Source organism: Engystomops pustulosus, chromosome 4, assembly GCF_040894005.1.
Source record: "Engystomops pustulosus chromosome 4, aEngPut4.maternal, whole genome shotgun sequence".
Taxonomy (NCBI): Eukaryota; Metazoa; Chordata; class Amphibia; order Anura; family Leptodactylidae; genus Engystomops; species Engystomops pustulosus.
In genome coordinates this window covers 71,977,742-72,000,341 of record NC_092414.1, presented here as the reverse complement: position 1 = coordinate 72,000,341, position 22,600 = coordinate 71,977,742, and the positions used below count along the sequence as shown (strand labels likewise).

Genomic DNA, 22,600 nt, shown 5'->3' with positions numbered 1-22,600 from the left:
TACTGTAAGTTTTTGGGGTGCCTGGCAGCAGGCCAGCACTTGGTGAGGTAGGGAACCTCAATGTTTAGTTAGTGCAAAAATTGTCATGTTTTAAACCCTCTCCTATCCAGAACTATCTAAGAACACACTTTCTCTCTTATTGCCTTTTATTTCCTTTTTCTTTTTGCGGAAATAGACTGAAACGGTGAACATTTGATCCTCTTCGCCTAATGCCGCTACATATTAACACCGCGACCCAGAACATGTCCATAAAGTTATATGTCACACCAAAAACACACACATGTTATGGAATAAAGTTTTTATTTCACACCATCCTCCATTATTTACACCTATGCTATGACATTCTCACTCATTCTTATGAAGTGCGGAGGGTTCTGTTATTGTGCGGCTAATACAATGGCGCACATCTAAAAGTGACTTTTGCTATCTCATTAGCTTAGTTTATGGATATATAGTTATTTATTTGGGTTACCACTGTGTAAGGAAGCAAACAATGATAGTTCTGTGTGAGGATCAGTGCAATTTTCTGCAAAAATAGTTTGGTGTCCCCCATGGATTTAACATTTCTTTTGCTGCATATTTTGGTGAATATACACATGGGGGTATGTATGTATGATCTCCTCACATCTTACTGATTTAGGAAAGTATATTCTCTATAAACAGTGTTCTGGATTTGTACATATTTTAGAGGAAATTTAGAATTTTCATGCAATTTTTGCATTTTATTGCCATTTGCTGCAAAGTTGCATGAAGGTGGTAGTGTGTATGAATTTAAAAGTTATTCTTGTTTACATGGTGATTTCAGGAAAAAATAGATATTGACAAAATAGGAGCATTTTATTTTGTGCTTATATATTTTTAAACACACTTGTGGATAGCAACTAAATATGTCACAGTTTTTTTTTAGCATTTTTGGGAGTGTAAATTCTTGATGTTGTGTATTGTGGTATATATAAATCTGCTCACTTTGTGTTATTATTTTTAAATCTCTATTTGTGCGTAAACCTCCACTTTGATGTGAGTTTTATGTAAAACCGTAAGTTATCAAAACATTTTCAATGCACTTTTTGTGTTATAGTTTGTGTTTGTCACAAAGTTACATGAGGGTGGTCAAATGTTAATTGCCAAATGCATCGCCTGGTTGTCTGCTTTCAAAATTATATAGGTTTTACAGATGCCTTTACTTTTTAATCTGTTTTAGCAGGTTGTGACTGTCTTAAAATTTCTAGCTAAAAAGCAGATATTTAGTTATTTCAGTTTTAGTGATATTATGATTTATTCATGTGAACATATCAAAATAAGGTATTTTTTGAACTCTAGACTTGTCCATTTATTACATTTAGGAGATGTGAAGGTAAAGATTTTCCTTGTTTGGAGCACATTTTTGGCAACCAAAGTCAAATTTTAAGTATTTTTTATAAAATGTTTCAGTTTGAATCAAAATTGCATGAAGGCACCTATGTCTATAAACTCTTTAATGCAATTTTGAAAATGGGGCAAGTGTCTGCTTTCAGAAAATATGTGGTCTGCTTTAATTCTTTTTGCTGTAATTTTATTTGTAAATGTCAAAATTGTAAAAATTGTTCTGGCCAATAACAAAATATACAGAAATGCCTGGCAGTGAAAGGGTAAATAGCCATTGGTTGAATTCCTGGGTGAAGATGCTTATCATCTATCTCCTGTCTATATAACTATCTGTCTAGTTATCTATCTCATATAATCTGACCATTTAGATATCTCACTTTTTCTCTATCTATTTTTCAATCAATCTATCTATTGTATATATAATCTACTTTATAGTTCTGCATATTTATCTTATATCATAATAATTATAATGAATAATTCCTTTATTTATATAGCGCACACAGATTACGCAGCGCTGCACAGAGTTTACCAGATCAATCCCTGTCCCCAATGGGGCTCACAATCGAAGCACCATACCAGTACGTTTTGGAGTGTGGGAGGAAACCCACACAAACACCTAGAAAACATGCAAGCTCTTTGCAGATGCTGACCAGGGCTGCAAGGCTGTAGTGCTAACCACTGCCACCGTGCTACCCTTCAATCTCCCTATCATCTATCTATCTCCTATAAAATTCACCCATATTACAGTTGGTTGTACCATACTAAAGGGATCCTCTTGCTGTCTGTGACTGGTCATAAAATAGTTTTATTTTAGGGCTCCACTTTTAGTTTCGCCCAGAGCCCCACTTTGTCTAGAAGGGGCCCTGCCCAGACGGGCATGTCTTTTGTTTTGTATTCTGTTTTTTGTTCGTTATTAGCCTGTACATGTTGGGCCTGTAAATATACCTGGAAATAAAGACTCCAAAACTGAATCAACTTCCAAATACAAGTCAGACTCTGCGTCTCTATGAACTGTCTTTGCTCTCACCAGTGAGCTGCACCCCTACAGTTTGTAGGGGTTATATATTGTATATGTGTATTCCCAAATATGTGCATAATGGAGACAGTGGTTAGGGTTTAGGTAAATGGGGACCCAAAGCCCATTGGAGTCTTGTTGCGCTACTGCCAGTGATACCCAAAACTTAAAGGTGTGTTCCCATCTGGACATTCACATTTAATTGAATTCATTTGCCATATGTAAAAAAATTTTTTAATTGGATGTTATTAAAAAAATGTTCCTGTATGAAGATAATTTTTCATAAATGTGGTCATGTTGTCCCTTGCACCACCACCCTTGTCCTTGGCAGTGGGGGTCAGACATACGATATTGAGCCTTGCCTGACCACCATCATTCAGCAATCCTTGTCACAAGACGGCTGTAGGATATGCAGTAACTCTCGGACATTTCATATACAAAAACTTTTTGTTTCTTTGTTCAATCACTCCAAGGTGGAGTGGTGGTATCCAAGGACACAGTCTTTTTCTAAGGGACATATATATATATGTGTGTGAATGCCCAGACGAGAATACCTCTTTAAATAGTCCTAAGATATATACTGTAATTAAAAATAATTAAAAAAATAGTAACCTTTTCCTTGCATTCGCCGTCAGATACAAAGATCAGGTCAGCATTCCTGCAATTGAAAACATTAATATATCTTATTATCAACAATAAATATTGTTTAAAACTTTGTTAGGTCTGCACTGATTTATTTTGCTGCTGTAAGCGCTTGTTATATGAACACTCTATACATTTACCTGAAAACTGTATACACTATGAGGCAGATTTATCAAGCTCTCTAAAAGTCAGAATGTTCTTAGTTGCCCATGGCAACCAATCATATTCATGAGCACTGGTAAAATGAAAGCTAAGAGCTGTAATTGGTTGACATGGGCAACTAAGAAGTTTCTGACTTTTAGACAGTTTGATAAATCTGCCCCTATGTAACTAAACAGACTCCATACCTCCTTTTATTGAGGTAATGACACAGTTAGGCAGAAATGTATGGAGAAAAGGGGACAGGCCCTTTTGGTTCAATTAGACAATTTTATTTAGTGTTGTGTATCTTATTCAATGTTTTTGCATTTCCTTATGTACGGTATGTAATACTTTACAGACTTTATAATTTATTAAGACTCGGGCGGTGTGTTCTCAGCAACCAGTTATTAATTTCTTTTTTTTAATTTAGAAAACTTTACATCTTGACAGTTTCATTGTTCTTTTTAATGTAGTAACAGGCTGAGCAGCATTAATGTGATTTTATCTGTTAAACATCTAAAGCACAAACCTTTTCTTAGCGTAGCAGAAACTACATTTGTTGGCATAGGTAACAGCATCAGATCCACAGACTGGCGAATAATCTCTAGTACATATATCTCCATATCCTTGGCAACCATCTTCATGTGACTGATACACAAGAGAAAATGAGTGAAAAGTAAAATATTCAATTTCTAGGCAGCACTTTTTTTATTCGAAATTACTAACAATAATGGGATTTTTAAACTTAATGCATTAAATGATATTATAGCATAATATATTGGCCAATAAGGGATGATATATCTGTTGCACAATTAAGGCGACCACACACAGGCGAGCACAGAGGAGTTTTTTTTTTGTTTTTATTTTGTGGTGCACAACATTAGTGTGTAATTTTTAACATTATTTGATAAAGTAACCCTTTAAGGACACAGACCTCTTTCATTTTATGTGCTTCCATTTTTCACTCGGCCCTTTCAAAACACCATAACTTTTTTATATTTCTGTGTATTATCATAAGGACTTGTTTTACAAATCATACTTCCTAGTGATGGTATTTAGTATTCCATGCCGTGTACTAGGAAGCTGGAAAAAAATTATATACGTGGTAAAATTAGCAAAGAAATATATTTGCGCCATTTTCTTTTGGACCCTGTTTCTACATCTTCCACTGTTGGGTCCAAATTAAATCTCCCCTTTCTTCATGATAATATCCGTTTTTTTAATATTTTGGGACATGATGATACCTAAGTTGTTTATTATTTCATTTGTTTTATATCAGTTCTAAGGAAAGGGGGTGATTTGAAATGTTACATTTTAATTACTTTATATACCTGAGTATAAGCCGGCCCAACTATGAGCCGAGGTAACCCTACTGACTCGAGTATAGGCTGAAGGTGGGAAATGCATTTGTGCAAGCCCGTGCCCCCCAGTATGTAGCTAGCCAGCCTTGTGCCCCCCTGTATATAGCAATCCAGCTTCCTGCACCTCAGTATATAGCTAGCCAGCCTCCTGCCCCCAATATATGGCTAGCCAGCCTCCTGACCCCCAGTATATAGCTAGACAGAGAGTGTGGGAAAAAAAAAGAGTATGAGCACTAATGTATCACGTGATGACGCTAAATGGCGCATCACATGATGCTCCATGTGACATCAGGCGCCCGAAAATCTCTTGTGCGCATGCGCAAACCGCGAAACCGGAAGTGTCGCTTGCTTCGCGCCACAATCCACTTAGCTGGCATGTACAACAATTAAACCATCCTACAGACATCAGGTATCTTTTATGAATGTATATAAATCTTGTCAATTGTTATTTTAATTACTTGTCCATATTTGAAAAAGTGTCCAAGCACCCGAAACGCGTCATAGGACTTGTCCGTTATCTTAATCACTTTTGTTTTAGTTCTTTTTTGTAATATTGGCTTATTTTAACAATAAATTTAATATCCTAGACACAATTTTTGATCCTGTGGAGTATCTTATTGGCGCCCTTTTTAGTGCTCATACTCTTTTTTTTTCCCACACTCTCTGTATACAATACTGGTGGCCTTCACGGCTATTGGTCCATTCTGAGCACTGGGAGCGACTAGGTACTTTTCTCCATGATACTAGTGTCATACCTCTGGATTTACTCTAGAATTTATACTGAACCCCAGGTCGGGTCATCTATGCATACCACCAAGGATTTCACAAGGTGAGCACATTTTATGTGTCTATTATCCATCAATACCCAGACGATATTACCCGAGGCGCCGCCCTCTGTACCTTCTTTTTTCTTGTTCTTGCGTTACAGTATATAGCTAGCCAGCCTCCTGCCCCCCAGTATATATCCAGCTAGCCCATGCCCTCCAAGTATAAAGCTAGCCGGCTTCCTGACCCCAGTATGTAGCCGGCCAGCCCATGCCCCCTAGTATATAGCCAGCCCATGCCCCCTAGTATATGGCCAGTCCATGCCCCCAGCCAGCCAATATTATAAATCCATCCAGCCAGCCCCCTATATAGCCAGCCAAACCCCCTATATAGCCATCCCCTAGTATGTCTAGCATAAAAAAGTTGAAGCTCATATTCCTGGAATACCCCTTTAACTCATTTAGTGAGTGCCAAGAAAAGTCCATGACAAATTTGGTATAAATCCTGTGTTTTGGTCACCATGTTTCCAAAATAAATGTTCAAAAATGTTTTAAAAAATCACATAAACTCCTGAATGTTATCAAGGAAAATTACAGCTCATGACACAAAAAAAATCCCTCAAATAGTTCTGTTGGTGGAAAAATTACTTCAGGAAGTTGTGCAAATTGTTTTCATTTTGGATTCAGATTATTCTCTTTTCACAAAAAGTATTGTATCAGTATTGAATATCAATATACTTTTTCAGGTATCATATCGCACTCATAATTGTGGTATCGGTGGAACCCTACTTTGGTGTAAGGAGCAATATGAAGCCAACACTTAACTTGTATGGAAAGGGCTTAGCCTGTAACTCAAGGGCTGGGTAAATAACATGTCATTTATGGGTTAATGGGGAAGAATTGTCACCTGTGAGGATTCCACCAGATCGAAAATCAGGACAAAGCAGGCTAGCACCAACAGTGAAGGAAGCAGATGTGAATGATTTCAACAGTAAGTGATTTTCATGTGTCTATTATAGTCACTATTTGTATATTTGTATTATATTTAGTGCCTGTATTTATGTGTAGGTGCTTGTGGCCTATACAGAATGTGTGCAGTATGATGCATGTATGAATAATGTACAGCATGTGTGTGTATTTATTTGTATAGCATATATATGGTATATGTTTATTCTTAAATATGTGCAGGATGGGGACAATGGTCAGAGTTTAGGTATATGGGGACCCAGAGCCCATTGGAGTCTTGTCATGCTACTGCCAGTGATAACCTAATACTTAATTAGTGCTAAGATAGATATTATAGTTAAAAATACTCAAGAAAATAATAACCTTTTCCTTGCATTTGCCGTCAGATACAAAGACCAGGTCAGCGTTCCTGCAATTGAAAACATTAAAATATCTTATTATAAATATTAAATATTGTTTATTTTGCTGCTGTAAGTGCTTCTTATATGAACACTCTATAAATTAACCTGGAAACTGTATACACTATTTAAGTAAACAAGTCCTGTATAAGAATAGATTATATCACATAATGAATACACTTCTCCAGAGGAGCAGAGGCCCTTTTGGTTCAATTAGACAATTTTATTAGTGTTGTCTATCTTATTCAATTTGTTTGCATTTTCTTATGTATGTTATGTAATCCTTTACAGACCATATAATTTATTAAGACTCGGGAGGTGTGCTCTCAGCAACCAGTTATTAATTTCTATTTAGTTTTTATACACTTTCAGCACTTGGGTAGATTTTATTTTAATTTAGAAAACTTTACATCTTGACAGTTTCATTGTTCTTTTTAATGTAGTAACAGGCCGAGCAGCATTAATGTGATTTTATCTATTAAACATCTAAAGCACAAACCTTTTCTTAGCGTAGCAGAAACTACATTTGTTGGCATAGGTAACAGCATCAGATCCACAGACTGGCGAATAATCTGTAGTACATATATCTCCATATCCTTGGCAACCATCTTCATGTGACTGATACACAAGAGAAAATTAGTGAAAAGTAAAATATTCAATTTCTAGGCAGCACTTTTTTTATTCGAAATTACTAACAATAATGGGATTTTTAAACTTAATACATCAAATGATATAATAGTATAATATATTGGCCAATAAGGGATGATATATCTGTTGCACTATTAAGGCGACCACAGACAGGCGAGCACAGAGGAGTTAAAGGGGACCTACCACCACGATTCTACCTATAAAGGTAGAACGGGTGGTAGGTGGATAAATGGGACGTAAGGATAGCCCTTTTTGGGCTAATCCTTACGTCCCAGCTATCCTTTTGTAAACTTTAATCAGTTGATATGCTAATTTATTTAAGCGGCTACTGGGGCGTGGAGTAGCCGGACATGAGGCTACTAGTCGCGGCTACTCCACGCCCCATTAGCCTTGTTCCTCCGCCTACCATGTAATCTTCGGCGCGCAGCACCTCGTAGCTGCGCGCCCTCGTCCGAGCACCCGGCGTCTGCGCATGCGCAGTAGCGCCAGCCTCGGAGTTACGGTTGTGCACCCGTAGGCCTGCGTCCTGCGCATGCGCAGAACGCAGGATATTCACACGAGGGCGCGCAGCTACGAGGAGCTGTGCGCCAAAGATTACCCGGTAGGCGGAGGAACAAGGCTACTGGGGCGTGGAGTAGCCGCGACTAGTAGCCTCATGTCCGGCTACTCCACGCCCCAGTAGCCGCTTAAATAAATTAGCATATCAACTGATTAAAGTTTACAAAAGGATAGCTGGGACGTAAGGATTAGCCCAAAAAGGGCTATCCTTACGTCCCATTTATCCACCTACCACCCGTTCTACCTTTATAGGTAGAATCGTGGTGGTAGGTCCCCTTTAATTGTATTTCCCAGCATCCTCCATTATTTACACCTATGTTATGACTTTCTCACTCATTCTTACGAAGTGCGGAGGGTTCTGTTATTGTGCTGCTAATAAAATGGCACATCTAAAAGTGACTTTTGCTATCTCATTAGCTAAGTTTATGGATATATAGTTATTTATTTGGGTTACCACTGTGTAAGGGAGCAAACAATGATAGATCTGTGTGAAGCTCAAAAATAGTTTGGTGTCCCCCATAGATTTAACATTTCCTTTGCTGCATATTTTGGTGAATATACACATGGGGGTATGTATGATCTCCTCACATCTTACTGGTTTAGGAAAGTATATTCTCTATACACAGTGTTCTGGATTTGTACATATTTTAGAGGAAAATTTAGAATTTTCATGCAATTTTTGCTTTTTATTGCCATTTGCTGCAAAGTTGCATGAAGGTGGTAGTGTGTATGAATTTAAAAGTTATTCTTGTTTACATGGTGATTTCAGGAAAAAATAGATATTGACAGAATAGGAGCTTTTTATTTTGTGCTTATATATTTTTAAACACATTTGTGGATAGCAACTAAATATGTCACAGTTTTTCTTTTAGCATTTTTGGGAGTGTAAATTCTTGATGTTGTGTATTGTGGTATATATAAATCTGCTCAATTTGTGTTATTATTTTTAAATCTCTATTTGTGCGTAAACCTCCACTTTGATGTGAGTTTTATGTAAAACCGTACGTTATCAAAGCATTTTCAATGCACTTTTTGTGTTATAGTTTGTGTTTGTCACAAAAGTACATGAGGGTGGTCAAACGTTAATTGCCAAATGCATCGCCTGGTTGTCTGCTTTCAAAATTATATAGGTTTTACAGATGCTTTACTTTTTAACCCCTTACCGACATGTGACGTAATAGTACGTCACATGTCGGGTCCCGGTACATGGAGAGGGCTCGCGGGCCGAGCCCTCTCCATAGCCGGTAAGTCTTTGCTGCATATTGCAGCAAAGGCTTACCGGTAACACCCGCGATCGGTGCCGGCACCGATCGCGGGTGTTTTACCGCTGATCGCCGCCGCCAAAGGTGCCGGCGGTTTTAAAAAGACGGCGGCGCGCATGCGCCGCCATCTTTCCGTGGATCGTCACTCCCCGTGACGTCATCGGGGAGCGCCGATCCGTCGCCATGGTAACTTCGGGTCTCATGAAGCTACTTCGGCTTAACCCATTCATTACCATGTGCTGTCAGCACATGGTAATGTATGAGTAGTAAAATCCCCATATACTGCCATACTGTAGTATGGCAGTATATGATAGGATCGATCAGACAACCTAGGGTTAAAGTACCCTAGGGAGTCTGAAAAATAGTAAAAATAAAAAAAAAGTTAAAATAAAAAAATTATAATAAAAAAACCTAAAAATTCAAATCAGCCCGCTTTCCCTAGAATTGATATAAATATAAATAAACAGTAAAAATCATAAACACATTAGGTATTGCCGCGTCCGAAAATGCCCGATCTATCAAAATATGATAACGGTTTTTCACTGCATTTAACCCCGTAACGGAAAATCGCGCCCAAAGTGGAAAATGGCACTTTTTTGCCATTTAAAACATTTTTAAAAATTCTATAAAAAGTGATCAAAAGGTCGTACAGTCCTAAAAATGATAACATTGTAAACGTCATCAAAATCCACAAAACACGACACCACCCACAGCTCCATACACCAAAGTATGAAAAAGTTATTAGCCCCAGAAGATGGCAAAATTCCCCAAAAAAATTTTGTACAGGAGGTTTTAATTTTTTTAAATGTATGAAAACATTATAAAACCTATACAAATTTGGTATCCCCGTAATCGTACCGACCCCACGAATAAAGTAGACATGTCATTTGGGGTGCACAGTGAAATCCGTAAAATCCAAGCCTACAAGAATACGGCACAAATGAGTTTTTTTAACAATTTTACTGCATTTGGAATTTTTTTCCCGCTTCCCGGTACATGGCATGAAATATTAAATACTACCATTTTGAAGTGTAATTTGTTACGCAGAAAATAAGCCATCACACAGCTCTGTACATGGAAAAATAAAAAAGTTACAGATTTTTGAATGTGGGGAGTGAAGAATGAAAACGCAAAATCGAAAAAGGGCTGCGGCGGGAAGGGGTTAATCTGTTTAGCAGGTTGTGACTGTCTTAAAATTTCTAGCTAAAAAGCAGATATTTAGTTATTTCAGCTTTAGTGATATTATGATTTATTCATGTGAACATATCAAAATGAGGTATTTTTTGAACTCTAGACATGTCCATTTATTACATTTAGGAGATGTGAAGGTAAATATTTTCCTTGTTTGGAGCACATTTTTTTTTGAGTATTTTTTATAAAATGTTTCAGTTTGAATCAAAATTGCATGAAGGCACCTATGTCTATAAACTCTTTAATGCAATTTTGAAAATGGGGCAAGTGTCTACTTTCAGAAAATATGTGGTCTGCTTTAATTCTTTTTGCTGTAATTTCATTTGTAAATGTCAAAATTGTAAAAATTGCTCTGGCCAATAACAAAATATACAGAAATGCCTGGCAGTGAAAGGGTAAATACCCATTGGTTGAATTCCTGGGTGAAGATGCTTATCATCTATCTCCTGTCTATATAACTATCTGTCTAGTTATCTATCTCATATAATCTGACCATTTAGATATCTCACCTTTTCTCTATCTATTTTTCAATCAATCTATCTATTGTATATATAATCTACTTTATAGTTCTGCATATTTATCTTCTATCATAATAATTAAAATGAATAATTCCTTTATTTATATAGCGCACACAGATTACGCAGCGCTGCACAGAGTTTAATAAGATCAATCCCTATCCCCAATGGGGCTCACAATCGAAGCATCATACCAGTACGTTTTGGAGTGTGGGAGGAAACCCACACAAACACCTAGAGAACATACAAGCTCTTTGCAGATGCTGACCAGGGCTGCAAGGCTGTAGTGCTAAACACTGAGCCACCGTGCTACCCTTCAATCTCCCTATCATCTATCTATCTCCTATAAAATTCACCCATATTACAGTTGGTTGTACCATACTAAAGGGATCCTCTTACTGAGTGTGACTGGTCATAAAATAGTTTTATTTTAGGGCTCCACTTTTAGTTTTGCCCAGAGCCCCACTTTGTCTAGAAGGGGCCTGGCCCAGACGGGCATGTCTTTTGTTTTGTATTCTGTTTTTTGTTCGTTATTAGCCTGTACATGTTGGGCCTGTAAATATACCTGGAAATAAAGACTCCAAAACTGAACTTCCAAATACAGGTCAGACTCTGCGTCTCTATGAACTGTCTTTGCTCTCACCAGTGAGCTGCACCCCTACAGTTTGTAGGGGTTACATATGGTATATGTGTATTCTCAAATATGTGCATAATGGAGACAGTGGTTAGGGTTTAGGTAAATGGGGACCCAAAGCCCATTGGAGTCTTGTTGCGCTACTGCCAGTGATACCCAAAACTTAAAGGTGTGTTCCCATCTGGACATTCACAGTTAATTGAATTCATTTGCCATATGTAAAAAACATTTTTTTAATTGGATGTTATTAAAAAAATGTTCCTGCATGAAGATAATTTTTCATAAATGTGGTCATGTTGTCCCTTGCACGACCACCCTTGTCCTTGGCAGTGGGGGTCAGACATACGATATTGAGCCTTGCCTGACCACCATCATTCAGCAATCCTTGCCACAAGACGGCTGTAGGATATGCAGTAACTCTCGGACATTTCATATACAAAAACTTTTTGTTTCTTTGTTCAATCACTCCAAGGTGGAGTGGTGGTATCCAAGGACAAAGTCTTTTTCTAAGGGACATATATATATATATGTGTGTGAATGCCCAGACGAGAATACCTCTTTAAATAGTCCTAAGATATATACTGTAATTAAAAATAATTAAAAAAATAATAACCTTTTCCTTGCATTCGCCGTCAGATACAAAGATCAGGTCAGCATTCCTGCAATTGAAAACATTAATATATCTTATTATCAACAATAAATATTGTTTAACACTTTGTTAGGTCTGCACTGATTTATTTTGCTGCTGTAAGCGCTTGTTATATGAACACTCTATACATTTACCTGAAAACTGTATACACTATGAGGCAGATTTATCAAGCTCTCTAAAAGTCAGAATGTTCTTAGTTGCCCATGGCAACCAATCATATTCATGAGCACTGGTAAAATGAAAGCTAAGAGCTGTAATTGGTTGACATGGGCAACTAAGAAGTTTCTGACTTTTAAACAGTTTAATAAATCTGCCCCTATGTAACTAAACAGACTCCATACCTCCTTTTATTGAGGTAATGACACAGTTAGTCAGAAATGTATGGAGAAAAGGGGACAGGCCCTTTTGGTTCAATTAGACAATTTTGTTTAGTGTTGTGTATCTTATTCAATGTTTTTGCATTTCCTTATGTACGGTATGTAATACTTTTCAGACTTTATAATTTATTAAAACCCGGGTGGTGTTTTCTCAGCAACCAGTTATTAATTTCTTTTTTTTAATTTAGAAAACTTTACATCTTGACAGTTTCATTGTTCTTTTTAATGTAGTAACAGGCCGAGCAGCATTAATGTGATTTTATCTGTTAAACATCTAAAGCACAAACCTTTTCTTAGCGTAGCAGAAACTACATTTGTTGGCATAGGTAACAGCATCAGATCCACAGACTGGCGAATAATCACTAGTACATATATCTCCATATCCTTGGCAACCATCTTCATGTGACTGATACACAAGAGAAAATTAGTGAAAAGTAAAATATTCAATCTCTAGGCAGCACTTTTTTTATTCGAAATTACTAACAATAATGGGATTTTTAAACTTAACGCATCAAATGATATAATAGCATAATATATTGGCCAATAAGGGATGATATCTCTGTTGCACTATTAAGGCGACCACATACAGGCGAGCACAAAGGAGTTTTGTTTTTGTTTTTATTTTGTGGTGCACAACATTAGCGTGTAATTTTTAACGTTATTTGATAAAGTATTGCATGGCCATTAACCCTTTAAGGACACAGACCTCTTTCATTTTATGTGCTTCCATTTTTCACTCCGCCCTTTCAAAACACCATAACTTTTTATATATTTCTGTGTATATTCATAAGGACTTATTTTACAAATCATACTTCCTAGTGGTGGTATTTAGTATTCCATGCCGTGTACAAGGAAGCTGGAAAAAAATTCTATACGTGGTAAAATTAGCAAATATATTTGCGCCATTTTCTTTTGGACCCTGTTTCTACATCTTCCACTGTTGGGTGCATATGACAGCTCCCCTTTCTTCATGATAATATTCATCATGAACATTGCAAATATTATTTTGTTTTAGTAGATTTAAAAACTGTTGCACATAAAAAAAATCTTGATTTAGTCACATTCTGAGGCCAACAACTTTTTCACACTTCAGTGTATGGAGCTGTATAAGGTGTCCTTTTTTAGCAGGATGAGATAATGTTTTCATTGCTACCATTATGGGGGCTGTAAGATCTTTTGATCACTTATTAAAATTTTTCTGTGTTGCAAAAAACTGGCGACTAGGACATCTAGGCTCTATCTGCTGCTATGAGGTTCACCGCCAGGAAAAAACTGATTTTTTTAAATATTTTGGGACATGATGATACCTAAGTTGTTTATTATTTCATTTGTTTTATATCAGTTCTAAGGAAAGGGGGTGATTTGAAATGTTACATTTTAATTACTATATATACCTGAGTATAAGCCGACCCAACTATAAGCCGAGGTACCCAATTTTACCACAAAAACTGGGAAAACCTATTGACTCGAGCATAAGCCAAAGGTGGGAAATGCATTGGTGCCAGCCCGTGCCCCCCCCAGTATGTAGCTAGCCAGCCTTGTGCCCCAAGTATGTAGCTAGCCAGCCTTGTGCCCCCCTGTATATAGCCATCCAGCTTCCTGCACCAAAGTATATAGCTAGCCAGCCTCCTTTCCCCAATATATAGCTAGCCAGCATCCTGTCCCCAGTATATAGCTAGCCAGCCTCCTGCCCCCCAGTATATATCCAGCTAGCCCATGCCCTCCAAGTATATAGCTAGCCGGCTTCCTGACCCCAGTATGTAGCCGGCCAGCCCATGCCGCCTAGTATATAGCCAGCCCATGCCCCCTAGTATATGGCCAGTCCATGCCCCCAGCCAGCCAATATTATAAAGCCATCCAGCCAGCCCCCCTATATAGCCAGCCAACCCCCTATATAGCCATACCCTAGTATGTCTAGCATAATAAAGTCGAAGCTCATATTCCTGGAATACCCCTTTAACTCATTTAGTGAGTGCAAAGAAAAGTCCCTGACAAATTTGGTAAAAATCCTGTGTTTTGGTCACCATGTTTCCAAAATAAATGTTCAAAAATGTTTTAAAAAATCGCATAAACTCCTGAATGTTATCAAGGAAAATTACAGCTCATGACACAAAAAAAAATCCTTCAAATAGTTCTGTTGGTGGAAAAATTACTTCAGGAAGTTTTGCAAATTGTTTTAATTTTGGATTCAGATTATTCTCTTTTCACAAAAAGTATTGTATCAGTATTGAATATCAATATACTTTTTCAGGTATCATATCGCACTCATAATTGTGGTATCGGTGGAACCCTACTTTGGTGTAGGGAGCAATATGAAGCCAACACTTAACTTGTATGGAGAGGGCTTAGCCTGTAACTCAAGGGTTGGGTAAATAACATGTCATGTATGGGTTAATGGGGAAGAATTGTCACCTGTGAGGATTCCACCAGATCGAAAATCAGGACAAAGTAGGATAGCACCAACAGTGAAGGAAGCAGATGTGAATGATTTCAACAGAAAGTGATTTTCATGTGTCTATTATAGTCACTGCTTGTATATTTGCATTATATTGAGTGCCTGTATTTATGTATAGGTGCTTGTGGCCTATACAGAATGTGTGCAGTATGATGCATGTATGAATAATGTACAGCATGTGTGTATTTATTTCTATAGCATATATATGGTATATGTTTATTCTTAAATATGTGCAGATTGGGGACAATGGTCAGAGTTTAGGTATATGGGGACCCAGAGCCCATTGGAGTCTTGTCATGCTACTGCCAGTGATAACCAAATACTTAATTAGTGCAAAGATAGATATTATAGTTAAAAATACTAAAAAGAATAATAACCTTTTCCTTGCATTTGCCGTCAGATACAAAGACCAGTTCAGCGTTCCTGCAATTGAAAACATTAAAATATCTTATTATAAATATTAAATATAGTTTATTTTGCTGCTGTAAGTGCTTCTTATATGAACACCCTATAAATTAACCTGGAAACTGTATACACTATTTAAGTAAACAAGCCCTGTATAAGAATAGATTATATCATATACTGAATACACTTCTCCAGAGGAGCAGAGGCCCTTTTGGTTCAATTAGACAATTTTATTAGTGTTGTCTATCTTATTCAATTTGTTTGCATTTCCTTATGTATGTTATGTAATCCTTTACAGACCATATAATTTATTAAGACTCGGGCGGTGTGTTCTCAGCAACCAGTTATTAATTTCTTTTTAGTTTTTACACACTTTCAGCACTTGGGTAGATTTTATTTTAATTTAGAAAACTTTACATCTTGACAGTTTCATTGTTCTTTTTAATGTAGTAACAGGCCGAGCAGCATTAATGTGATTTTATCTATTAAACATCTAAAGCACAAACCTTTTCTTAGCGTAGCAGAAACTACATTTGTTGGCATAGGTAACAGCATCAGATCCACAGACTGGCGAATAATCTCTAGTACATATATCTCCATATCCTTGGCAACCATCTTCATGTGACTGATACACAAGAGAAAATTAGTGAAAAGTAAAATATTCAATTTCTAGGCAGCACTTTTTTTATTCGAAATTACTAACAATAATGGGATTTTTAAACTTAATACATCAAATGATATAATAGTATAATATATTGGCCAATAAGGGATGATATATCTGTTGCACTATTAAGGCGACCACAGACAGGGGAGCACAGAGGAGTTAAAGTGGACCTACCACCACGATTCTACCTATAAAGGTAGAACGGGTGGTAGGAGGATAAATGGGACGTAAGGATAGCCCTTTTTGGGCTAATCCTTACGTCCCGGCTATCCTTTTGTAAACTTTAATCAGTTGATATGCTAATTTATTTAAGCGGCTACTGGGGCGTGGAGTAGCCGGACATGAGGCTACTAGTCGCGGCTACTTCACGCCCCATTAGCCTTGTTCCTCCGCCTACCATGTAATCTTCGGCGCGCAGCACCTCGTAGCTGCGCGCCCTCGTCCGAGCACCCGGCGTCTGCGCATGCGCAGTAGCGACAGCCTCGGAGGTACGGCCGCGCACCCGTAGGCCTGCGTCCTGCGCATGCGCAGAACACAGGATATTCACACGAGGGCGCGCAGCTACGAGGAGCTGTGCGCCAAAGATTACCCGGTAGGCGGAGGAACAAGGCTACTGGGGCGTGGAGTAGCCGCGACTAGTAGCCTCATGTCCGGCTACTCCACGCCCCAGTAGCCGCTTAAATAAATTAGCATATCAACTGATTAAAGTTTACAAAAGGATAGCTGGGACGTAAGGATTAGCCCAAAAAGGGCTATCCTTACGTCCCATTTATCCACCTACGACCCGTTCTACCTTTATAGGTAGAATCGTGGTGGTAGGTCCCCTTTAATTGTGTTTTTTTTTTTTTGTGGTGCACAACATTAGTTTGTAATTTTTAATATTTCCCACCATCCTCCATTATTTACACCTATGTTATGACTTTCTCACTCATTCTTACGAAGTGCGGAGGGTTCTGTTATTGTGCTGCTAATACAATGGCGACATCTAAAAGTGACTTTTGCTATCTCATTAGCTAAGTTTATGGATATATAGTTATTTATTTGGGTTACCACTGTGTAAGGGAGCAAACAATGATAGATCTGTGTGAAGCTCAAAAATAGTTTGGTGTCCCCCATAGATTTAACATTTCCTTTGCTGCATATTTTGGTGAATATACACATGGGGGTATGTATGATCTCCTCACATCTTACTGGTTTAGGAAAGTATATTCTCTATACACAGTGTTCTGGATTTGTACATATTTTAGAGGAAATTTAGAATTTTCATGCAATTTTTGCTTTTTATTGCCATTTGCTGCAAAGTTGCATGAAGGTGGTAGTGTGTATGAATTTAAAAGTTATTCTTGTTTACATGGTGATTTCAGGAAAAAATAGATATTGACAGAATAGGAGCTTTTTATTTTGTGCTTATATATTTTTAAACACATTTGTGGATAGCAACTAAATATGTCACAGTTTTTCTTTTAGCATTTTTGGGAGTGTAAATTCTTGATGTTGTGTATTGTGGTATATATAAATCTGCTCACTTTGTGTTATTATTTTGAAATCTCTATTTGTGCGTAAACCTCCACTTTGATGTGAGTTTTATGTAAAACCGTACGTTATCAAAGCATTTTCAATGCACTTTTTGTGTTATAGTTTGTGTTTGTCACAAAAGTACATGAGGGTGGTCAAACGTTAATTGCCAAATGCATCGCCTGGTTGTCTGCTTTCAAAATTATATAGGTTTTACAGATGCTTTACTTTTTAACCCCTTACCGACATGTGACGTAATAGTACGTCACATGTCGGGTCCCGGTACATGGAGAGGGCTCGCGGGCAGAGCCCTCTCCATAGCCGGTAAGTCTTTGCTGCATATTGCAGCAAAGGCTTACCGGTAACACCCGCGATCGGTGCCGGCGGCTTCAAAAAGATGGCTTCAAAAAGATGGCGGCGCGCATGCGCGCCGCCATCTTTCCGTAAATCGTCACTCCCCGTGACGTCATCGGGGAGCGGCGATCCGTCGCCATGGTAACTTCGGGTCTCACGAAGACCTGAAGCTACTTCGGGTTAACCCATTCATTACCATGTGCTGTCAGCACATGGTAATGTATGAGTAGTAAAATCCCCATATACTGCCATACTGTAGTATGGCAGTATATAATAGGATCGATCAGACAACCTAGGGTTAAAGTACCCTAGGGAGTCTGAAAAATAGTAAAAATTAAAAAAAAGTTAAAATAAAAAAATAATAATAAAAAAAACTAAAAATTCAAATCAGCCCCCTTTCCCTAGAATTGATATAAATATAAATAAACAGTAAAAATCATAAACACATTAGGTATTGCTGCGTCCGAAAATGCCCGATCTATCAAAATATGATAACGGTTTTTCACTGCGTTTAACCCCGTAACGGAAAATTGCGCCCAAAGTGGAAAATGGCACTTTTTTGGCATTTAAAACATTTTTAAAAATTCTATAAAAAGTGATCAAAAGGTCGTACAGTCCTAAAAATGATAATATTGTAAACGTCATCAAAATCCACAAAAAACGACACCACCCACAGCTCCATACACCAATGTATGAAAAAGTTATTAGCCCCAGAAGATGGCAAAATTCCCTAAAAAAATTTTGTACAGGAGGTTTTAATTTTTTTAAATGTATGAAAACATTATAAAACCTATACAAATTTGGTATCCCCGTAATCGTACCGACCCAAAGAATAAAGTAGACATGTCATTTGGGGTGCACAGTGAAATCCGTAAAATCCAAGCCTACAAGAATACGGCACAAATGAGTTTTTTTAACAATTTTACTGCATTTGGAATTATTTTCCCGCTTCCCGGTACATGGCATGAAATATTAAATACTACCATTTTGAAGTGTAATTTGTTACACAGAAAATAAGCCATCACACAGCTCTGTACATGGAAAAATAAAAAAGTTACAGATTTTTGAATGTGGGGAGTGAAAAATGAAAACGCAAAATCGAAAAAGGGCCGCGGCGGGAAGGGGTTAATCTGTTTAGCAGGTTGTGACTGTCTTAAAATTTCTAGCTAAAAAGCAGATATTTAGTTATTTCAGCTTTAGTGATATTATGATTTATTCATGTGAACATATCAAAATGAGGTATTTTTTGAACTCTAGACATGTCCATTTATTACATTTAGGAGATGTGAAGGTAAAGATTTTCCTTGTTTGGAGCACATTTTTGGCCACCAAAGTCAAATTTTAAGTATTTTTTATAAAATGTTTCAGTTTGAATCAAAATTGCATGAAGGTACCTATGTCTATAAACTCTTTAATGCAATTTTGAAAATGGGGCAAGTGTCTGCTTTCAGAAAATATGTGGTCTGCTTTAATTCTTTTTGCTGTAATTTCGTTTGTAAATGTCAAAATTGTAAAAATTGCTCTGGCCAATAACAAAATATACAGAAATGCCTGGCAGTGAAAGGGTAAATAGCCATTGGTTGAATTCCTGGGTGAAGATGCTTATCATCTATCTCCTGTCTATATAACTATCTGTCTAGTTATCTATCTCATATAATCTGACCATTTAGATATCTCACTTTTTCTCTATCTATTTTTCAATCAATCTATCTATTGTATATATAATCTACTTTATAGTTCTGCATATTTATCTTCTATCATAATAATTATAATGAATAATTCCTTTATTTATATAGCGCACACAGATTACGCAGCGCTGCACAGAGTTTACCAGATCAATCCCTGTCCCCAATGGGGCTCACAATCGAAGCATCATACCAGTACGTTTTGGAGTGTGGGAGGAAAGCCACACAAACACCTAGAGAACATACAAGCTCTTTGCAGATGCTGACCAGGGCTGCAAGGCTGTAGTGCTAACCACTGCCACCGTGCTACCCTTCAATCTCCCTATCATCTATCTTTCTCCTATAAAATTCACCCATATTACAGTTGGTTGTACCATACTAAAGGGATCCTCTTACTGAGTGTGACTGGTCATAAAATAGTTTTATTTTAGGGCTCCACTTTTAGTTTTGCCCAGAGCCCCACTTTGTCTAGAAGGGCCCCTGCCCAGACGGGCTGGTCTTTTGTTTTGTATTATGTTTTTTGTTCGTTATTAGCCTGTACATGTTGGGCCTGTAAATATACCTGGAAATAAAGACTCCAAAACTGAAATTCTAAATACAGGTCAGACTCTGGGTCTCTATGAACTGTCTTTGCTCTCACCAGTGAGCTGAACCCCTACAGTTTTTAGGGGTTATATATGGTATATGTGTATTCTCAAATATGTGCATAATCGAAACAGTGGTTAGGGTTTAGGTAAATGGGGACCCAAAGCCCATTGGAGTCTTGTTGCGCTACTGCCAGTGACACCAAAAAATTAAAGGTGTGTTCCCATCTGGGCATTCACATTTAATTGAATTCATTTGCCATATGTAAACATTTTTCCAATTGGATGTTATTAAAAAAATGTTCCTGTATGAAGATAATTTTTCATAAATGTGGTCATGTTGTCCCTTGCACGACCACCCTTGCCCTTGGCAGTGGGGGTCAGACATACGATATTGAGCCTTGCCTGACCACCATCATTCAGCAATCCTTGCCACAAGACGGCTGTAGGATATGCAGTAACTCTCGGACATTTCATATACAAAAACTTTTTGTTTCTTTGTTCAATCACTCCAAGGTGGAGTGGCGGTATCCAAGGACAAAGTCTTTTTCTAAGGGACATATATATATATATATATATATATATATATATATATATATATATATATATATACACACACATATATATATATATGTGTGTGTGAATGCCCACACGAGAATACCCCTTTAAATAGTCCTAAGATATATACTGTAATTAAAAATAATTAAAAAAATAATAACCTTTTCCTTGCATTCGCCGTCAGATACAAAGATCAGGTCAGCATTCCTGCAATTGAAAACATTAATATATCTTATTATCAACAATAAATATTGTTTAAAACTTTGTTAGGTCTGCACTGATTTATTTTGCTGCTGTAAACGCTTGTTATATGAACACTCTATACATTTACCTGAAAACTGTATACACTATGAGGCAGATTTATCAAGCTCTCTAAAAGTCAGAATGTTCTTAGTTGCCCATGGCAACCAATCATATTCATGAGCACTGGTAAAATGAAAGCTAAGAGCTGTAATTGGTTGACATGGGCAACTAAGAAGTTTCTGACTTTTAGACAGTTTGATAAATCTGCCCCTATGTAACTAAACAGGCTCCATACCTCCTTTTATTGAGGTAATGACACAGTTAGTCAGAAATGCATGGAGAAAAGGGCCCTTTTGGTTCAATTAGACAATTTTATTTAGTGTTGTGTATCTTATTCAATTTGTTTGCATTTCCTTATGTACGGTATGTAATCCTTTACTGACTTTATAATTTATTAAGACTAGGGCGGTGTTTTCTCAGCAACCAGTTATTAATTTCTTTTTAGTTTTTATACACTTTCACCACTTGGGTAGATTTTATTTTAATTTAGAAAACTTTACATCTTGACAGTTTCATTGTTCTTTTTAATGTAGTAACAGGCCGAGCAGCATTAATGTGATTTTATCTATTAAACATCTAAAGCACAAACCTTTTCTTAGCGTAGCAGAAACTACATTTGTTGGCATAGGTAACAGCATCAGATCCACAGACTGGCGAATAATCTCTAGTACATATATCTCCATATCCTTGGCAAACATCTTCATGTGACTGATACACAAGAGAAAATTATTGAAAAGTAAAATATTCAATTTCTAGGCAGCACTTTTTTTATTCGAAATTACTAACAATAATGGGATTTTTAAACTTAATGCATCAAATGATATAATAGCATAATATATTGGCCAATAAGGGATGATATATCTGTTGCACTATTAAGGCGACCACACACAGGCGAGCACAGAGGAGTTTTTTTTTTTGTTTTTATTTTGTGGTGCACAACATTAGTGTGTAATTTTTAACATTATTTGATAAAGTAACCCTTTAAGGACACAGACCTCTTTCATTTTATCTGCTTCCATTTTTCACTCGGCCCTTTCAAAATACCATAACTTTTTTATATTTCTGTGTATTATCATAAGGACTTCCTTACTTCCTAGTGGTGGTATTTAGTATCCCATGCCGTGTACTAGGAAGCTGGAAAAAATTATATACGTGGTAAAATTAGCAAAGAAATATATTTGCGCCATTTTCTTTTGGACCCTGTTTCTACATCTTCCACTGTTGGGTCCAAATGAAATCTCCCCTTTCTTCATGATAATATCCGTTTTTTTAATATTTTGGGACATGATGATACCTAAGTTGTTTATTATTTCATTTGTTTTATATAGAGAGGGCTTAGCCTGTAACTCAAGGGTTGGGTAAATAACATGTCATTTATGGGTTAATGGGGAAGAATTGTCACCTGTAAGGATTCCACCAGATCGAAAATCAGGACAAAGTAGGATAGCACCAACAGTGAAGGAAACAGATGTGAATGATTTCAACAGAAAGTGATTTTCATGTGTATAGTCACTATTTGTATATTTGCATTATATTTAGTGCCTGTACTTATGTATAGGTGCATGTGGCCTATACAGAATGTGTGCAGTAT

The 22,600-nt window shown here is 37.2% G+C and overlaps 1 protein-coding gene across 7 annotated transcripts in view; it reads right to left on the bottom strand.

Moving 5' to 3' along the window:
• The window catches only part of LOC140126600 (ovoinhibitor-like), a 35,531-nt gene that overhangs the window by 1,659 nt on the left and 11,272 nt on the right, over positions 1 to 22,600 (bottom strand). For 3 of the 7 annotated variants that reach the window (XM_072146225.1, XM_072146224.1, XM_072146220.1), the window contains 10 exons: positions 21,599 to 21,717; positions 20,868 to 20,913; positions 15,853 to 15,971; positions 15,319 to 15,364; positions 12,774 to 12,892; positions 12,074 to 12,119; positions 7,152 to 7,270; positions 6,618 to 6,663; positions 3,693 to 3,811; positions 2,993 to 3,038 (listed from right to left, as the gene is read on the bottom strand). In XM_072146225.1, the coding sequence (XP_072002326.1) occupies positions 2,993 to 3,038; positions 3,693 to 3,811; positions 6,618 to 6,663; positions 7,152 to 7,270; positions 12,074 to 12,119; positions 12,774 to 12,892; positions 15,319 to 15,364; positions 15,853 to 15,971; positions 20,868 to 20,913; positions 21,599 to 21,717 (825 nt within the window). The remainder of the gene's footprint in view (positions 1 to 2,992; positions 3,039 to 3,692; positions 3,812 to 6,617; positions 6,664 to 7,151; positions 7,271 to 12,073; positions 12,120 to 12,773; positions 12,893 to 15,318; positions 15,365 to 15,852; positions 15,972 to 20,867; positions 20,914 to 21,598; positions 21,718 to 22,600) is intronic. The other 4 variants (XM_072146226.1, XM_072146227.1, XM_072146223.1 and 1 more) reach the window with 4 other exon arrangements.